This window comes from Trematomus bernacchii, unplaced genomic scaffold, assembly GCF_902827165.1.
Source record: "Trematomus bernacchii unplaced genomic scaffold, fTreBer1.1, whole genome shotgun sequence".
Lineage (NCBI taxonomy): Eukaryota > Metazoa > Chordata > Actinopteri > Perciformes > Nototheniidae > Trematomus > Trematomus bernacchii.
The window spans coordinates 7336781-7350107 of NW_022987567.1; the positions used below are offsets into that span (position 1 = coordinate 7336781).

The 13327-nt window shown below is 43.8% G+C and overlaps 1 protein-coding gene across 1 annotated transcript; it reads left to right on the top strand.

Moving 5' to 3' along the window:
• The first annotated feature begins 354 nt into the window (after positions 1-354).
• cdk9 (cyclin-dependent kinase 9 (CDC2-related kinase)) lies at positions 355-9228 on the top strand. Its single transcript, XM_034125747.1, has 8 exons — positions 355-430; positions 554-667; positions 1731-1812; positions 3066-3156; positions 4070-4236; positions 4647-4818; positions 6386-6534; positions 8127-9228. The coding sequence occupies exons 1-8, from the start codon at positions 375-377 to the stop codon at positions 8490-8492; spliced, it is 1197 nt and encodes a 398-aa protein (XP_033981638.1). The 5' UTR covers positions 355-374; the 3' UTR covers positions 8493-9228.
• Positions 9229-13327: the final 4099 nt, after the last annotated feature.

Here is a 13327-nt window from a genome sequence, read left to right on the forward strand (position 1 = left end):
TAAAATAACATATGTATTTATACTTATGTCACGTTCCGTCCTTTATATTATCAAAGCTGGTAAAGGTGCAGCTAGTTTGAATGACTTTCAAATCATCACATTTTTAAACGATTTTTGGTCGTGCTGTACATAATAAAAATACCCTACAGTAAAGACACGTGTATACTGCAGGGTAGCTTGTGAATTTACTCCAGGTGGAACTAAAGTCTGATTTAACACTTGATTATATTTAAAATTATCATTCATCCAAATCTGTAAAGTAACTAAAGGTATTAAATACATGTAGTGGAGATTCCAGAAGGTGGCGGTAAATGCTCATAAAAGCTGTTTTCCAACCGCCATTAAAACCACAGAAGAAGTTTCGCAGTACAGAGATGCAGCGAGAAAAAACAAGCAATGCCGCCGCGGCGGCTACGGCGGTGGCTGAAAAGTAAGAATATAACTATTTACAACTCTATTTTTAACATATCTGTATTGTTATTGAGCTATGTTACCTTCCTATATCGTTCGTGTTAACAACAGTGTCTTAAAATGAGGTGCATTTCCTCCTCAGGCCCGACCGTGAGGCCGCCATCATGTCCAAATACTACGATGGAGTGGAATTCCCTTTCTGCGATGAGTTCTCAAAATATGAGAAAATGGCTAAAATAGGACAAGGAACCTTCGGGTGAGAAACACACACACATGTTTACCGTGTGACCGGCACGCTGAGTGGGTGGTGTTTGTTTGTGTGGCTAATGGTAGCTCAGCTGTGCTACTAGCTAACTTTAGGCAGGTTTATTGATATAGTGTAGAGCCGATGAATGGGAGTCGGAGGCGGCGTGTTGAGTATGGCACTCCACACTTTATTTTCCATTAGTTTACAGAAAGGTAGGAACAACTTCATTACATGCTACTCAAGCTAGAATGATAACAAACCACAGGTGCGCTCCCTAACAGGTCCGTGGCGCAACACACTCTCTATAACACAGTGAATTATGTCCCGTAATGTTCCACCACAATAGCCCCTTTCATAACAAGGCAATTCAAAGTGCTTTACTAAAATGAAAAACATTAAGAGCATTAAGAAATCATTTGCTCCCACACATTCATGCAGCTAGCTATTCTTTGACCCCATCTGTAGTCACTTAAATAACAACAAAAGGTATTTCGTCATAGTTTAGTTAGGCTACAACAATATGCCTTTAGTTCGAGGTAAACATGGCTTATTTTAGCACCGTTTTATCTGTATTATGTCTAGGAGACTTTTGTGAGAATGTACCCTTAACTTACCCCCCAATTACACCCCTATTCCACCCATGTTACACCCGTATTACACTGTTCTTGCACCTTCATTACACATTAATACACGCCCATGTAACAATGTTATTACACATTCAATTACACCCATATTATACCCATGTCACACCCATATAACACTGTTATTTCACCTATATTACACTGTTATTAGACCCATGTACACCAATATTACACCCATTTGACACATGGACACAGCCTGTCCAATGTCTGTAATCCCCAGTATACAGACACCATTTAAGCGTTAGAGGGGACGTTGTAGTCTGTAGTTTTAACACTCTCTAAGTTTCCAAAGCTTAACATTTTAAGCTAGAAATCATTCAGCAGCACTGTAGTTCAGTTACAGCTCTGTTTCCTTTCTTTCTAGGTGTTTAAATATTGAAGTTGTGAGCTAAATGAATAGTTTTGAATGTCTTTTAATATCCACTTCACAGGGAGGTGTTCAAAGCGAAGCACAGACAAACTGGGAAGAAGGTCGCACTGAAGAAGGTTTTGATGGAAAATGAGAAAGAAGGGGTAAGAGAACCTTAACTGAACCAAACGGGTCAGATGTGACAAGCGCCCTTACTATTGACAACACGCCAATTCCATATTAGTGCATCAGTGATTGTACACGGTCAGGGCTCGACAGTAAAGGTTGCCAGGTTGCCATTGGCAACCATTCAGAAAAAATGTCAACCACTTCTTGGCCTTTGGTTGCCATCAGTGGCAACCACTTTTTAACATGAAGAAATAAGGACAGCAAACGGCAAAATGTGCACCCCAAAATAGATAAATGTTAATTATTTGTTGTATTAAGAGTGATATTTAATTATTGTTGTGACCAGTCGGAACCTGATACTTAAGTTGCACGTGCATTGGTGTGATTACGGAGCCAGAAAGCGATGTACGTTTACTCGCGTGCGCGGTGCGCCGTGTGTTTGTTTTACAAAAAATGGCGAAGCAAATTAAGTTGTTTGACTGTGGGGTAAAAAAGTTCGGCCAACCCGCCAACATCTCAAACGAATGTTCAAAGTGATTTAACTGATAAAGCGCAAGATGAACGAAAAGCAAAGAGGAAATGTGTAAAGTCTTGGGAGGCGAAATATATATTGTGTACATTCTGCTCCGTTGTGCATTAACGGTAAAAGTTCCTTCAAAATAAGAGTACCGATCTTATTACCAAAATGAAACTTTACCATAGGAAAATATTGGCATACAAATATAATCACTTCTATAAAAAGGTAACACATTTTAAATATAGTTTGACATATTAATAAGTAATTTACAGCATTAATAATTAATATCCAATTCTTAACTGTGAATGGTTTTAATTTATTTAACATTAGAAATGTATTAGTCTGGCCAATCCAAGACTTCAATGCTGAAGGGCTAATGGATCTATGGTGGGGGTCAGCACAAAGGTCAAGAACCCACATTTGAAATGGAGACAATGGATGACCAAGAAACTCGTGTCTTGCTCAATTCATTTGTGAGGGATCTGTGAAGAACATGACAACAGCTGCACTACTGGTATTTTTTGTATACCAGCAATTGAGGGTGGACAAGTTTACTACCACTTAAGTTTCAAATAATTGTGTTAATTACTTATTGTAAAGCATTTGAACATTCTTTTGTGTCACATTTTCATTATTAAGTTGATGTATAACTGTATAGTATCTTAATTATTTAAAATATAAGGTGACTAAAAATGGCAACCACTTTTAAAAGTTAGCGTTGAGCCCTGACGGTTATTAAATGAATGTCTTCTTCTGGCTGCTTTGTTTCAGTTTCCAATCACAGCTCTGAGAGAGATCAAGATCCTCCAGCTGCTCAAACATGAGAACGTGGTCAATCTGATCGAGATCTGCAGAACCAAAGGTTGGTGAGAACATATAGAGTCTATAAACGTACTCTTACGATTCGTTTCTGTCTTCATCTAATGGCGCATTTCCACTACAGCGCGGTTTAAGTGTGCCGTGCCCGGCCCGTTTTTTGTTGCGTTTCCACTAGGCGTAGTTTCGGCTAGCGGGTACTTTTTCACAGTTTTTCTGGCTCTCCAAAATCGTGGTTCTTTCCGGGCCAACAACCGGGCTGAGTATGCTAAACTAGAGAGAGAATCGCTAGCAAGGGGGCTACAACTATAACAAAATGAACATATTTTACCGTGATTAAATTGTAATACACGTTTCAAAATGATGCCGAAGTAACAACATACTGATACCGGTTAGTAAAAACCATGAATTAATGCTTTGACAAGTCTGCAGACAGACGGCAGGCGAAAAACCTTTTAAAATGCGTGTTTTCTAAATGGAGATTGGCTAAGCTAACGTTGTATATGCTCCGACCGTCCACACTCACAACAACGGCCTACAGACATAAATAAAGCAGCGACTGTATTCACCATGACACAGGCAGTCTGTGGTTTGTACTTGTTTCACTTTTGTCTAGTTTCTGAACAGATATGAGGAGCTGTGAGCTCTGAGGGCTAAGAGCTAACGGCTGATGTTGGTTTTGTGTTTCGCATTGAAAATGACGTCACGGCTCCGCCCACACTGCGTTACTATAGTTACTGCCCCAGCTACTAAACTAATGGAAACGCAGCATAAAGTGAGCCTGGCCTACCAAGGCCTAACTATACCGGACTAAGCCGTGCGAGGCCCTGCAGTGGAAATGCGCCATAAGTTTGTTTGGTTTAACTGTTGGGTCACAGGAGGGGAGCAGAAAGGATATTTAGTGACGGCACTTGTTTTAAATGTCTCTCTTCTCTTCTCCCTTGTCATTGTTCTTGAAGCTACTCAGTTCAACAGATACAAAGGCAGCATCTACCTGGTGTTTGACTTCTGTGAGCACGACCTGGCCGGGCTGCTGAGCAACGCCAACGTTAAGTTCACCCTGGCAGAGATCAAGAAGGTCATGCAGATGCTGCTCAATGGACTGTACTACATCCACAGAAACAAGGTGAGACACAAGAGTAAACATGAACATCCACTGCCTCTTTGGACTGATTTACATGTATCTTCTCACGGTTTAAAGGTCACCTATCATGCTATTTTTAAGCAATAGCATAGGTATCACATATACAATAAATAGAAATAAATGGTCTGTCCTTCATATTTTCTTATTCACAGCCAATCATTGCAGTGTCTTAGGAAAATAAGAGAAACAGAAAAACTTACAAAAAAATACTTAGTTCCCACTTGACAGATAACGGAAATAAACAAAACGACACTAAAACATCACATGTACAAGAAAAAGTGCGACATCTGAGTCCAACTGGAGTAGAAGGGGGGAAAGCGGCGCATAATCATAATTCTCACTGTTGCCATGTCTTGTAGTCTTGGTCTTAACATTTCCTTTCCTTGTCTCAGATCCTCCACAGGGACATGAAGGCAGCCAACGTGCTGATCACCAGAGACGGGGTCCTGAAGCTGGCTGACTTTGGTCTGGCTCGAGCCTTCAGCCTGGCTAAGAACAGTCAGGGGAACCGCTACACCAACCGCGTGGTCACCCTGTGGTACAGACCTCCAGAGCTGCTGCTGGGTGAGACAGACAACACACAGGAACATGCACAGGCACTCCCGTTCACTAATTCACTCCTTAGTAATGTTTGGGTTCTGCAATAGCTCCAGAATTTCCTTGGCAACACTGCTGCAGCTATGAGAATGAGTATGAGAAAAATAAAGAGCTTTTTGAACATAAAAGCATGGAGACAATATGAACCCGATAAAGAGCATAATTTGTCCTCTTTAATATCTACATGTATGGCACAGAACGAGAGACCAGAGGCCTGTACTACGAAGCCGGATTTTCGCTTAGCGAGCTAACTTCAGGGAAAACTCTGGGTTTCAGGTCCTACGACGCTGGTTCACTTTTTAGCGAGCTAGCTCTCCATGGTAACTTATGCTGAACGGCTAGCCTGGCCCGGAGCAGGTTAGGTGGCAGGCTAAGAGATCAACTCAGTGAAAGCACCGCCTGCTGACCAATCAGAGCTCCGTGTGCGGAGTTTAAAGCGATCAAGTCATATTACAGGATAGAGGAAATACAGAAAAACTGCCGTTGCAGGAAAGACGGCCGGCAAAAATCAACTGACTGTGAACGTGAAAATGAATAGAATATCCCCTCCCATCTTCAGAGCAATCTGACTATTATAACATTAGCGTTAAGAAAGTAACCGGATCAGAGTAACATTAAGTACAGTCCGCGGCACTGTGAGTGCAGACGTCGATGTGTCCCATTATCATTCATATCATATCACATCATAATGTATCATATATTTCCTTATCTGAGTCAGCTTCTTGAGCCGTATCTGGCCGTGCAACACTCACAGTGTCACATACTGGATGCAGAAGTATTATTTTAAGCAACACATTAAGTTGACGAAACACTCGAGTCAAATGTAATTAAAGTCAGATCCACTCGTGTCTTGGACGGGGCAGTGATTTCATAAACCTGTTAATGTACGCATTCAAACACTTTTTCTTTTACCAGCTGTATTCACCTTGCAGGTGCAGCTATGTGGCTTTTATCCTGGGTAAAGTGTTTAAGTCATGGATGTTTAAAGTTTAACATCTTCATATGTCTAATATTATAGTTTACTTTTCATTCAGGAAGTATGACGCTGCGCTGTCAGTACGCTTGTCCATGTTTGTGATTGGTCAAATGTTGCTAGCCCCGCCCCTTTCATGTGAACGCGCACTCAGCCGGACAGAGAAACCCTGGCTTGAGTTAACGAGTTGATAACCAGCGTCGTAGGACCGCTTAGCGAGAGCGCGTTTGTTTTGGGTTAGGTAAGCCGGGTAACTCAAACATATCAGGGTCTGTTGAACTGGATTCGTAGTACAGGCTTCAGTTGTCCACCAGTCGCAATGTCGGTGGTCAAGCATGTTGATGTGTCCTGTGGGAAGACACTTAACGTCTAATTGCTCTAACAGTGTGTGTGTGGATATTAGTTTCACAGAGCAGCTGCACCTTGAACACAGCCTCTGTATGAATGTATGTATGAGTGTGAATGAGTGAATGCTGACTTGTATCTGAAAGCGCGTTCGAGGGTTGCAACGACTGGAAAAGGTGTTTTATTAACTTTTTATTTATCTTTTTCTTCTGTTAGGTGAGAGAGACTACGGCCCGCCCATTGACCTGTGGGGAGCAGGATGCATCATGGCGGAGATGTGGACCAGAAGTCCCATAATGCAAGGCAACACTGAGCAGCATCAGCTGACACTCATCAGCCAGCTCTGCGGCTCCATCACTGCTGAGGTAACATAGGAACCGGAACATGGCTTTAGAGGAGGGGGTCGTTTTAGTTCAGGGGCCACATCCAGACACATTCGATCTCAAGTGGGCCGGAGCAGTAAAATCATAGCATAATAATAACTTATAAATAACCACAACTCCTTCCCTTTTTGTTTTAGTGCAGAAAAGTACAATGTTCACATTTAATGAACTACAAAACATTATGAACAACCTGACATCTTTCTGAAAAATAAGTGCAATTTCAACGATATCATGCCTCAGTTTATCATTTACACATGTGCATTACGTACAGATCACAGTGTATCTACGAAGGAACAAGACATTTAGTCAGCGGTATCTGGAAGTGAACAATTTAGTATTTTACTTTATGATCAAAACAACTTTCAAGATCTAGAAATGGTTTTGCAATTTAATAAAACACAAACACAACAGATAACAAATGACAGACAGTGCAGGAAGAGGCAAAAAAAACATTGAGCTCGACCTAAATAATGTTAGAAATCACAATTTGTATTTAAAACAAAGGATCAGTATACCAACAACTGCTTGAATTCAATAAAATATGACATACTTTAAGAACAACCTGTACTATACTTACAATTTTAACAAAATAACACCAGGCATCATACAGGGGGCAAATTACTTTTTGAAGCAATGCAGTTTTTGTTACGAGGCGCCTTCACACCGGAGTAATTTCCCCGCTTAGTTCCGATAGTTCCTGGGATTTTGCGTTCACACCAAAAAGAGAACTTAGTTCATGAGAACCTTTCCCTCCTTTTTAGTCCCTGCTAGAGAGCAGGGACTTTCCTGGGGAGACAAAAGTTCCAATTTCTGATTGGCTGGGCGAATTGCAAACCACGCCCCGTAAAACTCTGAAAAGTTTTGTGAAGCCGCCATTGTATTTGCTGGCATTAGCATTATTAGCATTAGCATTCGCCCCGCGCACCAACGGAGAGAGAACAACTTATGGCAACACAAAAAAAAACATGGGAGCGGTGGAGTGATGAGGTGTCGGCGTTCTGGCGATTTACTCTGAAGGCTTCAGTAGAAGCTGCTGGGAGTCCCAGCAGCTTCTACTGAAGCCAGTCCCCAACTCCGGGGACTTCTGGCCGGGGACTTCGGGTGGCAGTATACGCCGTGAAGTGGTTTGCGGCCTGCCAGTAAACCCAAAGCAGAAGAAGAAGAAGTGACGTCAGCGGCTTCATTTGCGTAATCTTCCCTCAGGGAACTTATTCCGGTGTGAACGCGATCTGCTCTTTAGTTCCATGGGGGAACTAAGTGCTGGGAACTAAGTGCTGGGAACTAAGTACGGCAAAGTACTTGGTGTGAAAGCGGCTATGGTTGTAAGACCATTCAAGATCTTACATTCATTTCCACATCTGTAATCCTGACACACCACCATTCAAACTGAAGTGGGAACTGTTGAGGAATACGTTATCCTCCTGCCGTGTAAATGTATAAATACGAAACACATAAAAGCAATGAATACTGCAGTTAACGTCTCCTCTGTTATTCTAACACTTTGCAAAGTCATCCCACGCAGTATTTGTATTCTCTGTCGCCTGGATCCTGAAACGTTATTCTCTCTCTCTCAGGTGTGGCCCGGCGTGGATAAGAAGTACGAGCTGTACCAGAAGATGGAGCTTCCTAAAGGGCAAAAGAGGAAAGTGAAGGACCGCCTGAAGGCCTACGTGAAGGACCCGTACGCTCTGGACCTGATAGACAAGCTGCTGGTTCTGGACCCGGCGCAGCGCATAGACAGCGACGACGCACTCAACCACGACTTCTTCTGGTCCGACCCCATGCCCTCAGACCTGAAGAACATGCTCTCCACACACAACACCTCCATGTTCGAGTACCTGGCCCCGCCCAGACGGAGAGGCCACATGCCCCAGCAGCAGCCCAATCAGAACAGAAACCCGGCAACAACGAGTCAGACGGAGTTCGATCGGGTGTTTTAGCTTTCAGACGGTTTATGGGAAGTAGTTTCGGACAACCAGCCTGATATTGAAAGCTCCACATGCCTTAGTTGGTGTAGGTTTGGCTGCCGTTACCTGGAGATCTGTATAGTTTTTGTATGATCTGCTCTGTGGGGTTGAACAGTTTGCACGCCCAGTTATTATATTCCTTCTTATTGCCTTTTCAGGATTAAACTCAGTGGGCTCCGTCGCCTTGATTTAACAAGGCCCCTGATAGACTGTTTTTGTTTTTTTTACATTTTCACACGATTATCACTTCAAAGGCTTCTCAGTGTTTTATTTATATTAAGAAATGTGAACACTTTAATCAAACCATTTTACAATAGCACACATTTCTGACCCGATGGACGGGAGTGACAAACCCAGATTAAAATGGTCCTTTCTCAAACACAGAACATGTGAGCTGTAGTATTCTGTGAGACATATATAACGTTTGTATTGTCTTTAAGAAGCTCCATCCTGCTGCACGTCCTGTAATACATCAGTAATAACAAGTCAATCCTATTTAATATTATTTCATGGACAGTTTCCACTTCCATCGCAATTCCTTTTTTCCCTGAAAATTCTTTTGTTTAGTTTAAGTCTGAATTCTGTTGTTGAGATTCCAAGCTTGTGACCAACACGACTAAGATGTATAAACATTTTTGATGTAAACTATGTGTTCAGAGTTTTGTTCAGCAGTGTTTTACAGCCATGTCAATAAAACACAAGGATTGTACCTGTCACGCACTTCTTCCAGTAGGGGGCGCTAACCTATCAGTGTTTATTAGCACTGAGAAACACAAGTGCTTACAGCTTTCACAATATGAATGCAACACGTTCATTCTATATCCTCTCTGGTGGAGTCGTTAATATTTAGGTTCTGCTTAAAATGTGTTGCATGTACACAGAGGTGGGAGAAGTACTCAGATCCTGTACTAAAGTAGAAGTACTCAGATCCTGTACTTGAGTAAAAGTAGAAGTACCAGAGTGTAGGAATACTCTGTTACAGTAAAAGTCCTGCATTCAAAATGTTCCTCAAGTAAAAGTAGAAAGTATTATCATCAAAATATAGTGAAAGTAGCGACAGTAAAAGTAGTCATTGTGCAGATTGGTCCATTTCAGAATAATATATATGATATGTTTTATAATGATTGATCATGAAAGTGTTCTCAAAGCTGGTAAAGGTGCAGCTAGTTTGAATGACTTTGTATACTGCAGGGTAGCTTGTGGATTTACTCCAGGTGGAACTAAAGTCTGATTTAACACTTGATTATATTTCACATCATTCATCCACATCTGTGAAGTAACTAAAGGTATTACATACATGTAGTGGAGGAAAAGTACACCATGTACCTCTGAATTGTAGTGGAGTAGAAGTACACAGTAGCATAACATGGAAATACTCAAGTAAAGTACAAGTACCTGAACAGCCGAGTGTACTATATATACTGTACAGTAGACCAAATATACATGATACAAAGAGAAAATGCATTTATGGATATGTTACTTTGTATGTGGATGTATTTGATAAGAAACACCTGAGGTGTGTGTGTGTGTGTGTGTGTGTGTGTGTGTGTGTGTGTGTGTGTGTGTGTGTGTGTGTGTGTGTGTGTGTGTGTGTGTGTGTGTGTGTGTGTGTGTCAAACTGGAGTTTTCTCAGATGATGGATTGCTCTTTTAGTTCCAGATCTCATCCGCTGTCACTTCAGCTGACGAGGAGGGTTGTTTTTTTCATGGCTGGAGTGCCGGGCTGTGTGTTGACAACGATGACAACAACTAACATAAATTAGAAAGCGCTCCAATGGACAGATGGGCCTCCGACTGCAGCCGCCTGCATGCAGATGTCCTCTCAACACAGAAACAGTGGATCAGCTCTGAGGATGAGAGGCCAGGACGAGGATCTAAACTGGGCCAGGGTGAGGCTCTAAGACGGGCCAGGATGAGGCTCTAAGACGGGCCAGGATGAGGCTCTAAACCAGACCAGGATGAGGCTCTAAACCGGGCCAGGGTGAGGCTCTAAGACGGGCCAGGGTGAGGCTCTAACCAGACCAGGATGAGGCTCTAAACCAGACCAGGATGAGGCTCTAAACCGGGCCAGGGTGAGGCTCTAAACTGGGCCAGGGTGAGGCTCTAAGACGGGCCAGGGTGAGGCTCTAAACCAGACCAGGATGAGGCTCTAAACCGGGCCAGGATGAGGCTCTGAACCGGGCCAGGTTGAGGCTCTGAACCGGGCCAGGTTGAGGCTCTGAACCGGACCAGGATGAGGCCCTAACCCATGAGCAGCCGCCTGCATGCAGATGTCCTCTCAATTCTTCACCACAGAAACAGTGGATCAGCAGGATGAGAGGCCAGGATGAGGCTCTGAACCAGACCAGGATGAGGCTCTAAACCGGGCCAGGATGAGGCTCTGAAACGGGCCAGGGTGAGGCTCTAAGACGGGCCAGGGTGAGGCTCTAAACCAGACCAGGATGAGGCTCTAAACCAGACCAGGATGAGGCTCTAAACCGGGCCAGGGTGAGGCTCTAAACTGGGCCAGGGTGAGGCTCTAAGACGGCGGGCCAGGGTGAGGCTCTAAACCAGACCAGGATGAGGCTCTAAACCGGGCCAGGGTGAGGCTCTAAACTGGGCCAGGGTGAGGCTCTAAGACGGCGGGCCAGGGTGAGGCTCTAAACCAGACCAGGATGAGGCTCTAAACCGGGCCAGGATGAGGCTCTGAACCGGGCCAGGTTGAGGCTCTGAACCGGGCCAGGTTGAGGCTCTGAACCGGACCAGGATGAGGCCCTAACCCATGAGCAGCCGCCTGCATGCAGATGTCCTCTCAATTCTTCACCACAGAAACAGTGGATCAACAGGATGAGAGGCCAGGATGAGGCTCTGAACCGGGCCAGGATGAGGCTCTGAACCGGGCCAGGATGAGGCTCTAAACCGGGCCAGGATGAGGCTTTAAACTGGGCCAAAATGAGGCTTTAAACTGGGCCAGGATGAGGCCACAGGTCTGGATCCACAGGCCTTTTTATGGTCTTCTCTCTGAGGGATGTGATGATACCGCTGCAGGGTTGTGTTTGGGGTAAAGGCCGTGTCAGATTGGGATTAACGTCAATTCAGATTTCCAGTTGTCTTGCTGCTTCTGAGTGCTAGAAAAACACGGCTACTATATTTGGTGAAGTGCTGCTCTGTGAAGGTAAGTGAATCTGAACACGATGATACATTCCTTCAGGCTGCACGTCATGATATCTGCAGAGGAATGAGAAGCAATCCTTTACCCCAGAAACCTGTCATCTAAAAAATACGTTACTTCCTTCTTTCCTAAACCATCTCATTTGCAGCAAGCAGTTTTAGGATACTCTTACCGTAGGCCTGTTTTGTGTGTTGAGTTAATACTTGAATATCATTAATACTGTACACATAGAATTTAGAGAGTTCATGTATTATTCAGAAATGTACAACCCAAAAACATACCCTACTCTAACCAACTCTAACTCTAACCCTCTGTAATGTCTGAGTATATTCACATACATATGTTGTCCTTAGCATCCAGTTATCATGTGTATTTAGTGGATGCTCCTTCCTTAGAACCTCATGATGTATCAGTGTTATTTCCCACTATCATTGCAGGTGTTTCAGACTGTATATATAAAGGTTTCAGCACAGGACACTTGTCATTTTGAATTGTTCTTGACAGTTTACTTTGAGGAGGCTGAGCCAATCAGGAGAGCCACACAAAATGTTCTTCAACACTTTCCCCTCTCTTCCCTTTCTCATTTTCCTCCCTCCATCACCTTCTCAGTCCTAGCCAGCGGCGCCTGTGTGTTGCTGATGGCATCCTGAGCAGGGCAGCTCACATGAAAGGGGTCCTGTCACTCACTTGAGGCGGCCATATGTGTGCCTGCATGAGCTCTGTGCCAGCGGCGGGCTGCTCTGCCAGAAGACATTAGGGAAGCAGCAGGGTGTCATTAAGGCGGCACCATGATTGATTAACCGTAAATCTAGAGCATGAGACCTAGCAGTCCCACACACACACACACACACACACACACACACACACACCACACACACACAGACACACACACCACACACACACACACACACACACACACACACACACACACACACACCACACACCACACACACACACACACACACACACACACACACACACACACACACACACACACACACACACACTGAGGTGGAGATGGAGACAGAGGGAGCCCCCTGCAGATCTGAGGGTGTGTAATTGCATTATCTGCCCTGTAGGGAGAGGATGAGCTTGGCTTGCTCTGAGATGAACACAGTGAGGGGCCACATGATGCCATTAGGGGGCCACATGAAGCCATTAGGGGCCCTCCAGCCCTCTGCTGCTCTCCTAAGGCAGATTTCATATTCAGTTTTCCGCCGTGGTGGCTCACAGAGCTGTGGGGAGCTAATGGCAGATATACTGGATTCCCAGTGGCTTATCCTGAGTCGCTGGATGGATTTCTGCTGATGGAAATGAGACTGGATGGATCAGAGTCTTCAGATGTACGAGAAGAAAAACAAGGGAAATCATCACATTTAAGACCATTATTAGCTTCTGAAATGTTAGGACTTGATCAAGTTGTTTGGAGCGTTATTAGCCGTTTTTCATGCAAAACAAACGTCTGACGAAATTGTTATTGGGGACACAGGGGGTCTCCGCTCTCTGGAAAGTTATCTGATTCGTCTATCAGATCAACCATCTCATTGTTTTTGGTTTCTCTTGTCTTATTGAGGTAATGCATAAGTAACAGAACATGACTTTAATATGTTGTAATCCTCCCAACCCTGGCTTTAAGAGATGAAACCCAACATCTTAAG